Source organism: Coloeus monedula (genome assembly GCF_965178545.1).
Source record: "Coloeus monedula genome assembly, chromosome: 4".
Taxonomy (NCBI): domain Eukaryota; kingdom Metazoa; phylum Chordata; class Aves; order Passeriformes; family Corvidae; genus Coloeus; species Coloeus monedula.
This window is the reverse complement of record NC_138784.1, coordinates 23,946,903-23,964,978: the sequence shown is the minus strand read 5'-3', so window position 1 is coordinate 23,964,978 and position 18,076 is coordinate 23,946,903. Positions and strand designations below refer to the sequence as shown.

Genomic DNA, 18,076 nt, shown 5'->3' with positions numbered 1-18,076 from the left:
TGAGTAAAAATGATAGTCAAAAGAATAGCTAGTGTTCCATACCTTCTTTTTCCTTAATTTTATGGGTAAGTCATGCACATCAGATCCATGAACATCACAGATGGTGGGGCTAATGCTTTTTAAAGCCTTGAGCAAGTTGGTGTGGAGCTCTTCAGAGGACAAAGCTGGAGGAAATTCCTCAGTATGTGAAGCACACGCTGAACTCAAATGGGTGGGGGGCATCCCCTCTCTTCCTTCCTCATCCTTCCCCAACCCCTGTCCCCAGAGTGAGCTGTGTAGTCTCCTGCTAGTGAATGCTCTGGTAAGAGCAGCTATTTGGGAGCCCCAGGCTCTGTTTAACAGTTTTTGTGCTTGAAGTTCTGAGAGAAACAAAATGATGGCTTAAAGCAGAAAAAGCACCATCCCATGGAAACCCTTCCAGTTGCTCCTCTCTGCTGTGGAATAGGTCATTACTACCAGGGACTCCCACTGCACCTTTCAGTTTTCGGATCTTGGACCAGTCACCTAACCTTTTTAGCTCATTATCTCTGCTTGTGAAAGCAATGCATTGTGGGTATTTTTGGTTTTTTCTTTTCAATTACATTTCTCTGTGTTTACTTTGATCAGAATTGATTGACTTGTTTTCCTGAGGTGTTGCATCGGTTCTTTAAGATGCTGAATAATAATACTTTGCATGCTTGTGTGATCAGCCAAATCTTATCGCATGTCTAATGTGCAGGGTAAAAGCAGGTGATGTATGGATGTCAGAAACAAAAGTCATGCAGCCCTGTGAAGCGTGAAAAATGTAATCAGGCACAAGTCTCTGAACCACACTTCCTGACATAGGTGACTCCAGCCCCTGTGGGATGCCTTCTGTGAGGGGCTCCTCAATTTCACAAGCCCACTTGATGAAGCCAATGTTTCTGTGTGTTTAGGGGGTAACTAAAATAATTGCAGGAGAATAACCAGAGTGGAGGTTTCTAAACCCTTGTGTCTCTCTTCAGGACGTCAGATCTTTTTGAGTCAATATTTACTGTCCAAGATGGTGGTTCCCCTCCCTCTCTCCTTTGCATACTGTCTCCCCCTCTGCCCGCCCCTTCCCCCTTTGCATGCCATGGAAGATGACTTGGAGCCGTGCGTGCGCACACACATTCTCTTGCTGATTTGCTCCTGCCAAAAGCCCAGGTTGTGGATTCATACATCACCTGCCTGTGTAAAACGCATGTGCATGCTGCCGTCCTCAATAACCGGAATGTGTTTTCTGTTCTTTTGTTTTTTGTTTGTTTTTTTGTTTTTTTGTTTTTGTGTGGATTTTCTGCAGTGTGGTTTACCAGGACGGATTTTACGGTGCTGACCTCTATGTAAGTACACACACTGGAGCCTTCTTGTCCCCAACCCCTGACAAGCCAGCCTTTTTTTGTTTTCTTTTCTTTTTCTTTTGGTTTGTTCGTTTGGTTTGGTTTGGTTTTTTAAATATCATTTACTTTAATTTTCTTCTTCCTTGTGGATATATATATTTATATATTTAGGAATGCAAGCATGCTTCTCTGTCACTGCGCTTGCCCCTGGGTGCAAGACCTAAGCCTTTGGGTTTCCTGATCATTGCCAGGGTCAGTTTATTGGGTGTCCTGTCCCCCACATGCACACTGGTACTAATCAACTTGAGAGATGATTAGCAAATTAAAATTTCTCTCAACACTTCTGTCATTTACATAATTTGGTATAAAAATAACAGGACTGGTTTAGCCTCAGACCTTCCCTTTCCTTCTCCCCCTCTTCCCTCCCCTTTCTCTTCCCTCTTGGGGCCCTTTCAGGTTTGATTTGTGCAGCCCACACTACACTGAACAAGTTGTATGTTTTAAACTGTTCATGTGCCACTGGGATGTGGAGATTATCCCTTTGGGGAAGACACTGGGACTGATTAAAAATGGAGACTGAGATGCTAGAGTGAAAACTGACATCTCATTTTGCTGGTAGAAATGGCACCTAAATAAGCTAGATTCTCTCGCCTCTTCAGGGAATTGTAAAGTACAAATATGTGGAGATGTTCGGTTACAAGAGTCAGCAGCCTCCTTCTGTTTGGGAATTAGCTGTGACACCACGGGAGACTTTGTCCTGTCATTGTCTTTGTCCTACTCGGTCAGTCTGTACTGCAAATCTCCAGGGCGTCTGTGTGTACATAGGTGGGTTGTGGATGGAGGTATTTGAACTGGCCAGTGAGAAAAGTGGTTTCCTCTCTGAGGGAGAGCTGTTGCAGAGCAGGAATGTGGTAGGAACATGCCTTTCAAAGCAAAAATGTTCAGGGCCACTACTGCCATTGCAACTTGTGGCCTGCCTGGCTCCAGCAGAGTTCCCTGTTGTGGCATTGTAGGTCATAGCTCTCTGGAGAAGTTTTGTATAGTTTGGGTAGTGGCACAATTGTCAGCATGGATTTCGCATTCCCGCTCCTTTGAAGGTGCTATTCCTGACATTTATAAAGAGCACCCTGGGGTTAGACTCAGGATAATGGATGGAACTAGCTTTTGGATTTGGTTGGTTTATATGGAGGATCGAGTTCTGGACAGGTGGTTTTCCCAGCCCAGGTACAGGAGTTGGAAGATGTGCTCTCTGAGATGGAGAGAACTGCGTGCATTTCTTCACTCTTCCATATAATATCTTGTGTGCAGTCCTTTAAAGATTGATCTGCCTAGTCAAGTGTTTCTTTATAAAGCTGTGTCAAGGACTACAGAAGGTTCTGCGTTTTCCTGCCTCACTCCTAAAACACTAGCTTTACAGACACTGATTTGCTATGGCAAGAAACCAAGAAAATGAGTGGTGCTTAGTGCCTCTTCCCCCAGAGTGTGGCATATAAAAGGCTGCCGTGTTGAAAGGGAAGACTGGCCAAGGTTACTCCCTATTTCTTCTGAGAAAGCTCCATCAGAGCTTTTGTTGGGGAGGAGAGGCTTACTTAACGTGTTTTAAGGACAGAGAACTCAGCAGTGAAGAACACCCCTAACCACTTGGTGCTGCAGAGCAGTACTGCCACATAACACGAAGTCAAGCCCCCAGGTCAGGGTAGAGCCATTAGGTGGATTTCTGATGACTTTGCTGTTGGTGGCAGTGGTGTCACTGTCAGAAAGCGGGGTGATAGAAGAGAGGATTGCATCAAAGTAGATGGTGGTGCTTTTTCCTGTGTTATTGCTGCCTAGAGCCCTCCAACGGAGCTCAGGAAAAAGTTACCATTATCCAAACTTGAAGTTGCCCTTCCAAACAATTTGCTTGATGCAGGTGGAATGATTGCAGTGTCCCTGTGTCTCACTGATTTGTTGTGCTTTTCACTGCAGTGCTTCCATCCCCCTGGTTGCTGTGATAGGTTTACCCAGATTCTGGAAGGGATGGCAGAGGATACTTCAGTTAGGACCGGGGGGAAGTTAAATCGAGATTCTCTTAAGACTTCTGAGTCCATAGGGTTGTGGAAAGGAGCTGAGCTGGCAGGGAGTGGTTAATGAATGGTAGGTAAGAAGAAAGGGAAGTGTCCCAAGTTTGGGCTGCTTTTTCTGCATATATGCTATGCACCGATTTCTCATTTTCCTCCTCCTCCTTTTCCTCACTCCTTTTTTCTTTCCTGGGGCAACCATCCTGCTAGCCATTTCTTCTGGGAAGAAGGCATTCCATCTGTTGTTGGATGCGTCCCACTCTGGCAAGACACCTGAATTGATAAAACAACCTGCCCCAGGATGCAGAGGGCTTCATTTCGGATCATAAGAAAGGTTATCTTTCTTCTACAATGGGGTCAATCTGGGTGGCGGGGGGGGAAACCCAAACAAACCCACCCATGCAAAGACTGCTCCTGCTTGTGAAAAGCGTGCTTGCATCCACTGGAAAGAAAAGGCTGGTGAGCCCCGCTGTGGGCTGTTTGTATGATTGTTTCTTTCCACAGCTGTGTTTTTTTGAACTGCTCTTCCTGTGTTCTGTTATAGAATAGTCTTACAGGAACCAATCATTAGCGCTAAAATACCTCAGGTAGGAGTGCCAGTGTGACCTGCCAACCAATCAGATTGTGGATTGCAGTGGAAAAAACTGAATTATACTAACCATTCCAGCACCACATTAGAGATGGGAACAGAGGCTTTTTTAGAGCAGCGCAGACTCACGTGTGAGCCAAGCCCCCGCTGTAGCAGGGCGGCGTGTGTCCAGATTTCATACCAAGTGGCATTTCACTCAAAATAAAAAAAAAAAAACCAAAAACCAACAAAAAACTAAAAACCAATAAAACTTAAATTCAGTGGAAGGGTTAACAAGGTCATGCTTGTCCCATTACCATGTAGAAGCACCTGCTGCAGTGGACACGGTTGTCCTGTCACCTCTTTTAATTCATTCATGCTCATTCCTGGTGCACGTATGCCACCCTTCTAATACAGAAATACCAGAAGCGGTTCTAGCCCTTTCTGCTTCTCAGCTTCTGTTACATCGAAGTATGGGGGTGGAGAAGACACATTTGAGAGATGACAAATAAAAGATCCTAAAATTGGGCTCGCTGCCTAAACCTGGCAAGCAGTAAAATGTACCTATCTGGTACCATGAGTTAGACATTTCTCCAGGCTTATGGAGACACTTGCATCCTAGGGGCAGAAAGGCTCTTTGGAGTAAACAGGGCCAGTGACATACTTTGTGTGCCCTTCTAAGGCAGGAAGGGAAAAAGAAAAGGGAGGTTTATACCACACTGACATAGTAAGCTGTAGTTTTGGATTTCCTCCTGCTCTCGTTGGATTGATCACCTGATACAGACTTGAAGAGTGGAAGAAAAGATGTACTTGAGCTGAACTGCATAAAATGCTAATTTATTTTCATTAACATACTCAGTAATTGGAATGCTGCTTTAGTTGGGATTGCAGCTTCCTGTATATGTTGTTTTTCCATGTTTGTCTTATTTCAGAAAATACAAGAAAATACTGAAAAAGCTGTCATTTAATGTTAAAGAAGGAATTTTAAAATAAAAGATTGCTTTGTTGATGAGCCAAGTAACATCACAGAAGAGTCATTTTAAATTTGGGCTTTTGTTCATACCCAAGCAATATAGCTGTTTGACAGCTCAGGTCTGTAGGCTCAAGCACTATGTGGGGAAAGAGGTCCAGCACAGCCCCAGCAACACTGGGAGGCCGGATAGACAGAGAAAGAGAACTTGACTCAAGATAAAGCAGCATTTAGGCTGGTGCTCATTTCTCTCACATGCTCCCCAGACAACCCAAAGCCTGTACCAAAAAGGGCTAATCTTGATTTACACAGTCCTTTTGGTTGTTTTTAATGCCCAGTAAAAATGCATAAGCCTTCTCACTAGTTCCCATTTCCTTATGGAGGCAGTAATTAAACTGTCCCATTGATGGAAATGCCTCTGACATAACGTCTTTGCAAGAAACTCAGCCACACTTACTTCTTTTGAAGTGAGACTAAATATTTTTAAAAACTGAACCTACAAGGGTAACCTGTCCCCGTGGAACCAAATAGGTGGAGTGGGAGTTTGCATGGCTGTCCTGAGTTTCAGGCACTATGCCACTCAGTGGTTTCTTCTGTTGCAATTTGGCTCTGGCACTGAAGGAATGTGTTGAAGCTAGCAAGGGCCTTTTTTAAAATTTTATTTATTTTTAAATAATTATTTCTTTCATTTGGAAACAAGGTTTTTCCTCTTTGTTGCAGCTGCTCTATGCTGTTACGGTTTATATTTACTGGAGTACCTGAAGTGGGTAGCACCAGAAATCTCTAGGGGTCGTAGGACCCTGCAGCTGAGCTTGTGGATGAGCTCTGCATATCAGTTACAAGTTTTGTGTGACAGGAATAGCAGGAGAAGATATCTGGTGCATTGGACAAGCTGAACAGGCTTTAGATGCATTTATTGCATTACATAGGTGGATCCTGGGTTATGGAGAACAGGAGCATCAGCTGGGTAAGGCAACCTGTACAGTGTCTGCTCTGTATGGTCCCAGAGCTTGGTGAAAAGATTTATGAAAAAACGAGTAATAGTTGCAAGAGGTCTTCCTCTTTCCTTCACCGTATTTTGGTGTATTTGGACCTGCTGGTCATGCTAATAAATACATCCCTGTCTCAGAAATCTCCCAGCTGTCCACACTCATTGCTCCTATGACAGGAATGCACCATGCCATTATAATCCCCATTCTTGGTTTTATTTGAAGTACACATAAGTAGACTTTGCAGATCGCTTTGAAATGAGCAGGTCTGCCTGTGCGTGTGTACCTCTATCCTAAGATTTTTTTGTTTTTTCCTTTTTTAAGTAACCAGTAGCTTCAATTTTGCATCAGTGCATGGTTAAAAAGCAATACACGTCAGCTATTTCTTAACTTCATTTCTCCAATGAATTATTTCTCCTGTTTTTTTGTTTTGTTTTGTTTTTTTTTTTGTTTTGTTTTGTTTTTTTTTTGTTTGTTGTGCAGTTGACTGAAGAAATGTTAACATCCCGCTCTAAATCTCTCAGTGGAGTCTCTGTTCCCTTCTCTGATATAACAGATGGGTTATTGCTTGTTATAATTATTAACATTGTGGTGTGGGACAGGGCTAGGGTGGGAGCCATTCTGGGGGGCGAGGGCGGGGTGCTGCGGGAGTCGTTAAGGTTGGAATGTTAACTCCAGTGGTGACTGACTGTTTCCGTAATAGCAGGTTGTTGTGGCTGCACGCTCTAGTACTTGAGGCTGTGTACTTCACTGAGCTTGTGGTAGAGCCTAGGGCGAACTGCTGTCCCAAGAGAATGCTGGGATGGATAGAACTAGCCAATATGAGTCTGAACGTGGTGACTTTGCTGGTTGTTCTAGCTCCAGATGTCAGCATGCTTAGTTTTTAATTTTGATTAATAAATGTTACTCCATTCCCCCTCCCACACCTGATTCCAGCCCTTCTTTTCTTCTTCTTTAATTTTGTTTTTTTGGTTTGGTTTGGTTTGGTTCTGTTTTGTTTTCCTTTATGAGAGACATGAGTTAAAAGACAATTATATGATAAGCCTTTTTGGTTTCAAACTGCATCTTGCTGTCATGTTCAGAGTATGTGCCAGGCACATTTGAAGTGGCTTCTGATCTGAAATGTGACTGGCAAGTGTGAAAGTGTGGGGCAGAATGGGAATCAGGGTGCATGCTGAGGCGAGGTGCCCTGCGGAGGGTGGTGCCTGGAGAAAATACCTCCTGCACTGTGCCCAAGTGACAAACCAAGGGTTCAGGAAGCTCATAACCTAAGGGGAATACCACAATGGCTTTGATACAAAGTTTTGTCTTAATTTGGTGAGGTTAATGAAGTTTTGATTTGAATTAAGGCTGCACCTCATTCCTCTTGGCTCTCTCACATTTTACATGGTGGTGAAATGACACCATGGCAAAACCAAGCAAAACATCCCCAAACCATCAATCCAAAATGTAGGATTTGAAACAGCCAGGTGAGATTAAAAGGGCTAAACTGTAACATGACATCTCTTCCAGGCCATGTGGTGATTGATGTTTCACAGGTGTAGATCTGTGTTGCTTTTTCTCCTGTTAACTAGAAGATTGAAGAGGCTGCAAGTCCCTTTTCTCTGGAGTAGGAAAGGGTCTGCAAACATGTTTTGGATAGCATGTTAGCCTTCACAAGGCTAATGCAGGCCACACAAACCAAACCAATATTAATTTAAAATCATTACTTCTAATTTAAAAGCTACCCAGGTCCAGATTGAGAATTGTTGAGCAAACACACAGTTCTGTAGTGGAGCTGATCTTGTACTCTTAGTTACATATATGCAAAAAATATATAGGGAAGAAGTGGTAGAGGTATGTTGAGCTGTTTCTGGAGGGGAAGAGCATAACTCTGCCTCCTGGTCCTTCAAACCCTGAAATGTCAATTGGAAGAAAAAAAAAAATAACCAGAAGCAATCTGGAATTTTCTGATGGGTTTTTATAGCTCATTGTGTTTCTAGAAAGTCAAAACTATGGTTCATTTACCAAGCCCTCACCCCCAACTTCAAAAAAATGTGTTCAGAGATACAATAAAGATCTAACCAGGGGGCTTCAGAGCCCCCTTTGCTGCCTGCTGTGCCACCTTTGTCCCTGGTCTGAAAGGTGGCTGGCCTTGGTCTTTTAGTACCGCAGGCCTTGCTCTGCCCCAAGAGCTCCTTGTGGGAGTTCCAGGAGGAGACTCACAGGTTTTCCTCTGAGTCAGAATTCACATTTTGACAAGACAGCTGTTAAGTACGTTTTTAGTAACTACCTCTGATCACCTTTGCTACGAGTGTGTAGCATGGGCAGAAATGCAGCAGCAGAACAGACTCTTCTGGCATAAATTCCCTTGACCTGTTTCCTTTTTCTATGGAGAGGAGGGGAGAACAGTCTGGTTGGCCTCAATGTTGGTTTGCTTGTTGACAGCCCTGAAACCACCAGGGACTGTCTTCTCTGACCATCTTTTTCTGATTGCTTTTTGCCTTCTCTGGCTATTGATACTTTTGCACTTGTGGACCCAATTAAATTCGAGCCCTTTGGGTTTTCTGGGCTGTAAAAAAGAGAGGGTAAAACAAAAAAAAATAGGAATTTCTCTGAATGGTCCCCGTTCTAAAATATTTCATATAAGGTGTCCACCTCTGTTTTCCCCTCCATAAGAGGAAGGGGCCATAAAAGTTACCTTGCATGCAAGATTCTGGGTCTTTCCTTGTTTCCATTTCCTCCATGCCAAATTGCATTTTTTGCAGGGTTATAATGCTCAGTCTTCCTTTAGTGTATTCCTTCTGCTAAAGAGGATAATGGAAGGGCCTCCCTGGTCCCTCTAAGGAAAGGAATATACATGAGTTAATGGGTGATGCTTGCGATAGACATGACATGGGAGCTGATGCAGTTTGAAACACTTCCTCTCCTTGTGATGTGTGTGACATTTTTAAAATTTTTTTTTTTATGCTCTGCATGGGTGGACAGGTATCTGTAAAGTCAGTTCTCTTCTCTCCTGCAGGGTGGATACGCAGCCTACAGATATGCACAGCCTGCTACTGCAACAGCAGCCACGGCCGCTGCAGCCGCTGCAGCAGCTTACAGCGATGGGTATGTAAGGGAGAGGTATCCATGGGGGCTCGCTTGCTGTGCTCAGGGATTCAAGGAGCATTGATCCATCACAGAACTTCTGCTTCTTGCCCCCGTTTCTTTGTCTTACCTGCACTCGCATGCGCGCGCATGCATGCACCACCCGACACGGAAGACTTGAATGCACGGTTTGTCTCTGCTCCTGGGCAGTATTGCCCTCGGTGTATGTGAGCTGGCACAGATCCTGGCCTCTTCCCCATCCTTGTGGTTCTCTGCACAAAGCAGGCACCATGGTTACACCCTCAGAGGCAGAGATCTGGCTCTGGGCAGGTTACTTAATCTGTGGGTGTGTCTCTCTCCCCATCATAAAGTAAAAATGACTCGGCTCATGCAGTGCTCTAGGATGCTTTAACATGCAGCTCTGAATAGATACAAAGGATTGTCTTCATCAGAGTGCTTGCCTTAAGATTTTTCATTGCCTGTGCAGTAAGGCCGTGTTTTAATCCTAGCACATGTAAGCCCATTAAAGTTTATACTCCTCTCATAGTGGAGAATTCCTCACTGCTTTCCATTTAGCAGCTGTTACTGTGCCAGTAGCACTAGTGCCAGCAGTCACTCTCCTCCCTAATTGCATCATGCAATTACCCAAAGGTAAGGGGTGCACTAGCTGTCATTTCAAGGGTGCTGACCTCTTTCCTGCAGGCCAGGCTCGTGGCCTCTGCCACATTCCTCCTGGCAGGCCGTTCTCTTGTCCATCTCATAGAATGCATGGCAGCATGCCCGTAGGATCTCTCTGCAGAGGGGCTGCCTGCATGCCTGTGTGTGCGTGGATGCATACATGTGTGTGCAAGGGCATGCTGCTGTGGTCAGACAGCTATTTCTCTGCCCCTCCCAAGTGACTTTTTTTTCTTTTTATATCTTTTCTCCCTCTCTTCAGTTATGGCAGGGTGTACACAGCAGATCCTTACCATGCCCTTGCCCCTGCCGCTAGCTACGGAGTTGGCGCTGTGGTAAGTGGGATTTTCTTTCTTGGGCTGTTTCTCATTTCCAGCATGGGGAACAGCTGTCTGCTGGGTATCATGCAGTGAAACTTCACCCAGAAAAACTTCTTTGTTGAAAGAGGAGGTCCTTAGCAGCAGTGCTGGGTTCCCAGTTGTTTGGCATTCATATCTATGTGTGCACTAAGAAAGGAACCAGGCTGTAGGAGACCAGTTATTACTTGGTCTTGCACATCATCTACTACAAAGAAAAATGAAAATGAAAAGCGACCAGAACTGCCAGAAGCCAGAACACTGTTGGTGAATCAGTAGAACTGTATTGAGGTGATACATAGAGCAAAAATCAGCAATAGTTAGAGATTCAGGATACCCTTTCTTGCCATTTTCAGTTCTAGGAAGCAAGGGAATAAGTTGTTCTTGTGACATCTTGCAGCAGAGCTGCTTCACTTGGTTCCCTCTTGCACTAGTGGAAGGATTCGGTGTCCTGCCTGCCAGCAGTAGTTACGCAAGGGCAGGATGGGGTATGCTGGCATTGGAGGGGAGTGGAGCAGCTTGCTGAAAACATATGCTTGCCCATCTGCTAGCCAGTGCAGTATCTGTGTTGTTGCAAAGGCTGGAATACAAATGTGTTCAGAGAAAAAGACACCTAAAAATAGATATCTGCAGTGTAGCACCTCTGTTTCAGCCTCAGCTCATCCTGTGGATTCTCTTTAGTCAATGAGAGAAAAGCAGGTAATTCTAGGGTACCCAGTCATCATATCTATTTTAGACCTTTACCTTGAGGTGAGGTGAAGAGCATCCTAGAAGTCCTGGTCTCCGCAATCTGTAAAGGCAGCCTGGACAAGTGGCTTGAGATTAGGACTGGTGAGTCCCCTCTGTGGTACTGAATTCCCTTCCACCAAGACTTGCCAAACTTCACCTCCAGCTGGCTGGCCATGAGCATGCCCTCCTGAGCCACATCTTTGGTTTTGCAGGCAGAGTTCTCTCTTGCTTCTTTGAGGTGCTGATGGTGGTGGGTCAGTGCCAGGACAGGCCCGTTGGTCCTGCCAGAAGCATTTGGGTGCAGTCCTGGGTATCTCTTCACAGTTCTCCTCCTAACAACCTTTTTTTCTCCCATTTCATTTCTGCAGGCGAGTTTATACCGAGGTGGATACAGCCGATTTGCCCCCTACTGAAGTGACGTGAGCCCCCTGCAAATGGGACAGCCCCCCCAGTTCATGAGGCCTGGCTATTGCAATATTTACTAGTAGAGGAACTCTATAGCAAGTTGAGGAGGAAAAACAAAAACAAAAACAAAAACAAAAAAAAACAAAAGAGAAAATACTTTTTTATACCTCACTATGTTCTTTGAATATGTATTTTTTTTCCTTTAAATTTCTGCCTTTAATTCTTTTGTTCCAAAGATTGTGCTTTTTTGTTTGTTTGTTTGTTTTTTGTTTTCATTTTTGGGTTTTTTTTAACTGTGGTAAAAATAATGCATTTCCGTGTCTGTATGTTGGTGCATAGCTTATCCTACCAATCACGGAAAAGGCGATTAGCGATAAGGAAAGCTGTTAGAAACTGATATCATGCAATTAATCAGGAACACGCAGACAGAGTTACTTCCCTGGGTCTGGTGCTTGGTGCCTGTGAGACAGGGGGACGTGAGGGAGAAGTCTCCACCTGCCGTGTTTCTGGTCTGCAGAAGGAAGCACTCTTTGGCTGTAGCTGGGACCTGAATGCTGGTGGGAAGTAGTCATTTGCGTTTGGAAATGGGGGAAATGCAGAAACTTTCCTTGTTTCCATCACCATCTGATGTGCACAGGTTGTGACAGTTTCAGCAGTGTAAGAACTTTAGACTTCGCAAGAGAAGAGTCCCTCAACCTGCCCAAAGACTTCAGCTGTTACCTGCTGTATAGGGGACAAGACTTTGAAAGGAGTTTTTGATGAGGATGATCTTTTCCCCACACACGGAACTTTTACTTGCTGACTTTTGTCCACTGCAGGTGGCTGTAATTGTCTTGGTTTTCATTCCTCCTTTTGAAGATCTTTCTCTCTTGCTGTCCCTTTCCTCCCCTTCGTTCCTCGAGGAGTGGCAGATGCAGTGCAGGATCACGCAGAGTACCTCTGTTGCGGGCAGCAAGTGGTTAAACCTGGGGAGGTGAAGCACCTGCAGCCTCGCAGAGGAAGAAAGCGAGCAGAAGAGTTGAGCATGGCACACGCTCTGAGGCCCAGCGTGCAAGGGCTCTGCTCCTGTTCATCCTGGGCTGATTAGGTGCTTCTGCAACTACTCTATTTCAAATAACGTGAGTGAGGAAAAACCAGTCACGCATAAGCTGCTTGAGTTGAGGGACAAGCATGTGGGTTTGTGTGGGGGAAGAGGATCCTTTACATCTAAATGTGATCCTGAAGTAGTTTTGTGTCTGGCAGAAGCAGTTCGTGCAAGCTCTGAATTCATAGGAACTTCCTACCACAAGCTGTTTCAGGCCCTTCCATAGCTGCATTGGAGCCCCTGGGTTTGTTTTGCCCAGCCTCTCATGGAAAGTTGTGCACCTGGTCTGCTGAGTCCATATAGACACTACATATTAGAAGACTTGGAAGGCTAGAGACTAAATAGCCGAGGGCTCCACGACTCCCAAGACCATCTCCCTTCTGCTCTCACATACAGAGAATTCGCTGTATTTCAAAGACAGCACACTTAGAGGACTGTGAGCTGTGATGTGATGCGGAGTTGCTGCTCTCCAGACCTCTGTGTTCAGCTGCTGGCTCCTAGAGTGCTCCCAGTAACCCCAGTGGTCAGAGGCAGGCTCTAACCACATGCTGGAGAGATGCAGAAGTGTAATTGTACCGCACTGCCTCGACTCCATGGGTTGGTGCTGGGGTGAGCCACTGCCCCCAGAAGGGCAGCTTAGAGTGTGGGTTTGTTGGCGGAGCCTCTCCGGCTCCTGTCGAACACCTGCTTTTCCATCCACCGCTGAATAGGAAAATTCCTGCATTTAACACTAAGCAAGCAGAGGTCCCGCTCCTGGGGAGGTGTCCTGGCCCAGCCACACACAGTCACACATTTTTTTGCTCTTCCCCAGTGATAGATGGAGCCTCTCTGTGCACAGCAGAGTGGAGGCACCTCAAATGGGAAGAATGGGAACGCCATTAGTTAAGCTAGGGACCCTGAAGCTATTGATTTTCTGGAGGAATAGCTAGATAAAGGGGACACCAAACTGCCAGCCTGTTGGCCACCTTTTTTTTTCCTGGTTTTATTGTTGGTTTTTTACTTTTTTTTTTCCAAGCCAAAGTTTGGTTTGTTGCTGTTATGACAATTTTTTTGTTGTTTGTATATAAATATTTTAGCTTGAAAATAGGGAGGGGGGGAACAGGGTGTTGGGGCTTTCACAAAATCTAGGAAATGAGGGAGACTCGGTGTGTTTGGGGGCTTTTACTGCCTGAATTGGGGTAGAAGAGGGAGGACTTGTGGTAGAGATAGTCATATTCAAGGGGAGTTAGTTCCACTGCAGAGCAGCCAGGGGACTTGTGGAGCTGGGATGCAGCAAAAACCTCTACTGGACTTGTTCTCCCTGCTGTGGATGGAGGGCCTGAGCGAGGCCATCCCTCCCCTTCCCGCAGGCAGTTCCTCAGGCTACGAGCCCAGGAGCATCTGCAGAGCCCTGCTGGGGCAGCTGCTCCCCCACTGCCCCTCTCCCACATTCAGTTCAGCTGGTTCTGACTGCTGCTCCCCAAAAGCTGGGTTCTTCCTCCCTGAGTCCCCTCCCCTGCCCTGGCAGTGCCACCTGCAATCCCCCCCCCGCCACTTGGCCTCCCTTGGGGAAGGCCAGCCCCGTTTCTGCCTCCTGGCAGAGTCTATGCATGGCAGCTTCAGCCCGCCCAAGTATATTAGGAATGTGAGGGGTTTAGTGCAGAAGCACCCAACCTTTGGGGGGCCGTGGTCCCCCGATCTCCGAGTAATACCTGTTCTTAGACCATCCAGCCTGATTCCTCCCGTATGCGAGCCTGGCCTGCTCTGGTCCCTCCCTGCTGGGCTCCTCTGGTGCATTAAGCAGCCAGTGTCTCTATGGCTCTGCAGTTAAATGCTGCAAGATCTTCCCCTGGGGGAGCTTGCTGATATCCCGGCTTCCTGCTCTCAGCACTGAGCTGCAGGGGGGACACTGGGACACTTGCATGGCTGGGGACCAGAGGTAGCTCGCTGGTTCCAGGTGTCCAAAGCACCAGACCTCCCAAAAACTTGCATGGCAAGGTTTCTTGAGTGAATGTTGTGCCGTGACAGGAGAGCTCTTCAGCCTTTCTTCCCTGTTGGCAAACAACAGCTCCAGTTTCACTCTGTGTTATGAACTGGCTAGAGATGCTTTCAGAGTAGCCAAGGTGTGGCTATATCCATCTTCTGAAGAAGTGAGGACAAAGCCTATATCTCCCTATGCAAAATTAATTACGTTTAATAAATTGAACTGGGCCTTGGCTTGTTAGAATGATGGCAGCTAGTGCTTGTCCGTGCAATGGGTCTGCAGTCACAGGTCCCTTGCAAAGCAGGGTTTGGCTTTCTGAGGGAAAACGCACAGGCAACCTGGCAAATAGCTTGCTGTTTGTCACCTTCTAGCCTGGTGGCATCTGGGATTCCTCTTGATGCAGAGAAAAAAATGTTTCTTTAAGTGTAGCTGTTTGTACTGTCTTGCAATAGGTCCAGCCAGTACATGAGGACATACAGATGAAATTTTGGTTTGAAGAGTTGACTTATATGATGTGCTGGTCTGTATTTCCTTGCAGTTACAGTTGTGCTGGTACAAAGTAACTTCTACTGGTATAGCATATTCTCAAGTGGGAATAAGTTATATTGATGCCCAGCACATGAGCAAACTGTTGTCCCAGTCCCCATGCTTGGGAGGCTGCACTGTTGTAGGTGGGTTAGCTTTTCTAAGAAAAGCCATGACAGGACCTGGAGGCGATGGGGAGCTCGGTATGAGCCTGCTATAGCCAGCTTTTCCCAGGTTAAGCAGTTATGTGGATCCTGTGTCATGAGCTCAGATAGACAAAGCCATGTTTAAAGATAGCTGTGGCTTGGCTGTTCCAGTGCCTGAGAGGGAGCAGACTTGCCCAGCGAGGAGCACTGGCTCCAGAGTCTGAGACCTGTGTTTCGGACAGGGCTCTGTCAGTGACCCCTCAAGGCTCCCTGTGGGGCAGTGTTGTTGCTACTTTAGACTTCGCTTCCCCGTCCCTAAAGTGAAATTGAAGTTTATCCCCTGTTCTTACCCATTTTGAGATCCATGGATGTGAAGTGCACAGCAAGAGCTGAGGAGGGTTTTCTGAGTAGCTGGCTCAAGTGCTGGTTGTGGAACGGTTAATGAAGCCATTTCCCTGCCTGAAAAGAGACACTGGCTGCTGGGCTTTCAGTTCCAGCACCCAGAACTCCATCAGTGGGGAATACAAAACAGAGCCTCCTGGTTCTACCCACGTTTTTCCCCAGCCCATCCCTATCTGTATCTTCCCATCCTAGCCACGAAGATGGAGGCAAGTGGAAAACAGGTTTGGGGAGCACTTAGGAATTTAATAAAGGGAAACCCAAACAACAGCTCTGGGGAGTGCTTTTGCTGAGTCTAGCTCCAAAGGGAAAGCACACAGGCAGCCTGGCAGAGGGCCTGCTGCCTGTGACCTCCAGCCTGGCGGGGGGAATGCTGTCCTTGGTGCAGAGGGGTGATTTTTAAAGTGTTTTACCTGTTTGCACTGTTTTAAAATAGGAGGGGGGGGGAAAACAAACCAACCTAGTGAACAAGATGAACATCCAATGTAAACTTCTTTGTGTTTTTATTTTTGACATGCTCTTGGATAATGTCAAACATTTTGTAGTATACACCAGTGAGACTTGATTCTTTGTTGCATAAAACACTATTTTTGGTGATGTTAATGTCTGAAAAGCCCATTCCCTCCATCCCCACCTTACTGATTGCCCTCTCCGCCCTCCAACCCCAGTAAACTTCTCTTCTGCAATGAAAACTCCAGTCAATAAGGCAAGCAGGAGTCTGATAGCCAGAGTGTGAAATGGGGCCCTTTGCAAGCAGGCTGTGGGGTTTCTGCCTGGTACGCTTTGCTCCAGCCAGGAGTTGTTGGGATAGCCCCTGTCCCTCTGCAGTGCCTGCATTAATGGCACCCTAAACAGGACTTGGGATGGTCAAGCCTCGTCTCTGTTGCCACTGCTGACCCTGGAAGACAACTTCTTGCTGGGGCTGCCAGTGCTGCCAGTGGTTGACCTCTTGGGGCCACAGGCTGCAGCTGGCCCAGGCTTGTGCAGGAGACCAGCTTCCCATGCTGCCTCTCAACTCGTGGTAGAGCAGGAATGCATCAGCCAAAAACCTTGCCTGATTTCACCAGGAGATTGCTGGTGTCTAAAGCCGTCCACCCAGATATTCATTTGGCTGGCAGTCTGAGTCAGCAAAATGCCTGTTAATCTTAAGAATGTTTTTTCTTTCTAAATTTTTGTTGTTGTTCTGAAGTGGGTCAATAAATCTCTTGCCAGATTCCCAGTTCTCTGCTGGTGGAGGGGCTTGTTGCTTCCCTGAGGAGTAAATTCCTTACAGAAATCAGGCCTCCCACATGAGTAGTCTCAGTTCTGGTCATGTTTTTCTATTTTTTTCTGTTCACAGTATTTTTTGTGTGTGAGTGTTGTAGTTTTGGCAGCTCGATTTGGCTGCATTATCAAGTGACGAAATCATCCTCTTATACCCCAGGGGATATGATTTGGTTTTGTTTTCTTTCCTTGGGTTTTTTTTTTGTTTGTTTGTTTGGGGTTTTTGTTGGGTTTTGTTGTTTCTTTTTTTTTAGTATGATAAATCCTGCTTGTAAATAGCTGGAGCTAAAACCTGGGGCTGATAGCAAATGAGAACCAGGGCTGTAGAGTGATATGGAGCTGGTGGAGTATTTTACTGACCTCACAGGCTGATTTCTTTGAGACTTGGAGGTTTTCAGTGCGAGGCTGAGATGCCGCAGCACCTCCCATGGCAGTGACAGACTTGCCCCTTCTCGCAGTCTCCCCAGCACCTCCCGTTGCCAGGTACTGCTGGGGAACAGGACGTGTCCCACGTGGGACGCGTTCCCTTCCCCTGGATCATTTCCTAGGACGCCCGAGCCGCTTGCCCAGGGTCCCATTTCCCTGCTGACTCTGGAGAAGCAGTATCTGCATCCCAGGGCTTTGTGACAGCCTTTAACTTCCCGCCCTCCCTCGTTAAGTATCATATTGTATAGTAGCTTTCAGACCATACAGTATTCATTGGGTTATTCCTATTATTATCAAGTAGCTGGAATTGTGAAGGTTGGAGTAGTTAGATCTTTAGCTTTTATTCCTTTTTTTTGTATTACTATCCATGTGTATAAATTATTGATCATGTTGCTGGCTTTTATAAACTCTAAGCAAGGGGGGAAACCCTTCCTAACCCTTTGCAAATGGTAATGAAGCACTGTTTTTAAATAAAAGAGAGAAACACCAGTCTGCTGGCTCCCATGTGTTGTCTGTTTTTCAGCACATCTGGATGAATTTTGCTGGTGCATCTCCTTGGCAGGTAAAACGCAAAGAAGGGAAGCTGGTGTGAAGAACAAGCCGGGAGATTGGATCTTCTTAACAGTGATAAAGGGTGAAGCCTTGGCAAGTCATGCTGGCAAAATCCCAGCTCCATCTGTTCCTATACCAACCTCTCAGAAAATCCACACCTTTCCCTGCCATTCTTTCCCATTGCTGCTTATTAGCAGAAAAGGGCCAATTGTTTGGTATTTAATAAGAAGCCTTTTTATTTTTTTTTTTCTCTCCAAGCCTAGTTGGTGTTTGAGCCTGTTAGTGAAAGGAGAGACAACCACTTCAAGTTACGGTGTCGGCATCTCCTTTAGTGCCTGTGTAGCCACCCTCGCTCCCTCCATCTGTGTTAGCACAGGTTTAATAGTTAACACACAACTGGAAGCTGGGGTTCCTGTGTCGGCATAAATTTCCTCTGGGAGTTTGGACATGTCTTTTAATCACTGCCCTTGTTGTCCTGCCTGTAAAAGGAGTGTTGCTGCAGACAAGCAGAAATTCATTCACATTCTGTGTAGTACTTACAAATCCTCCAGTGAAAGATGTCA

The 18,076-nt window shown here is 46.0% G+C and overlaps 1 protein-coding gene across 11 annotated transcripts in view; it reads left to right on the top strand.

The window, feature by feature from the left end:
- RBFOX2 (RNA binding fox-1 homolog 2) overlaps positions 1 to 17,450 on the top strand; it is a gene marked incomplete at its 5' end in the record, with an annotated part of 172,308 nt that extends 154,858 nt beyond the window's left edge. For 5 of the 11 annotated variants that reach the window (XR_014226349.1, XR_014226350.1, XR_014226351.1 and 2 more), the window contains 4 exons: positions 1,301 to 1,340; positions 1,997 to 3,728; positions 3,939 to 3,981; positions 8,923 to 9,016. Coding sequence is in view for 4 of the 11 variants with exons in the window: in XM_082280459.1 (XP_082136585.1) it covers positions 1,301 to 1,340; positions 6,405 to 6,481; positions 8,923 to 9,011; positions 9,928 to 10,000; positions 11,119 to 11,173 (334 nt within the window). Of the gene's footprint in view, positions 1 to 1,300; positions 1,341 to 1,996; positions 3,729 to 3,938; positions 3,982 to 6,404; positions 6,482 to 8,922; positions 9,017 to 9,927; positions 10,001 to 11,118 lie in introns of those variants that run through there. The other 6 variants (XR_014226348.1, XM_082280459.1, XM_082280461.1 and 3 more) reach the window with 6 other exon arrangements.
- Positions 17,451 to 18,076: the final 626 nt, after the last annotated feature.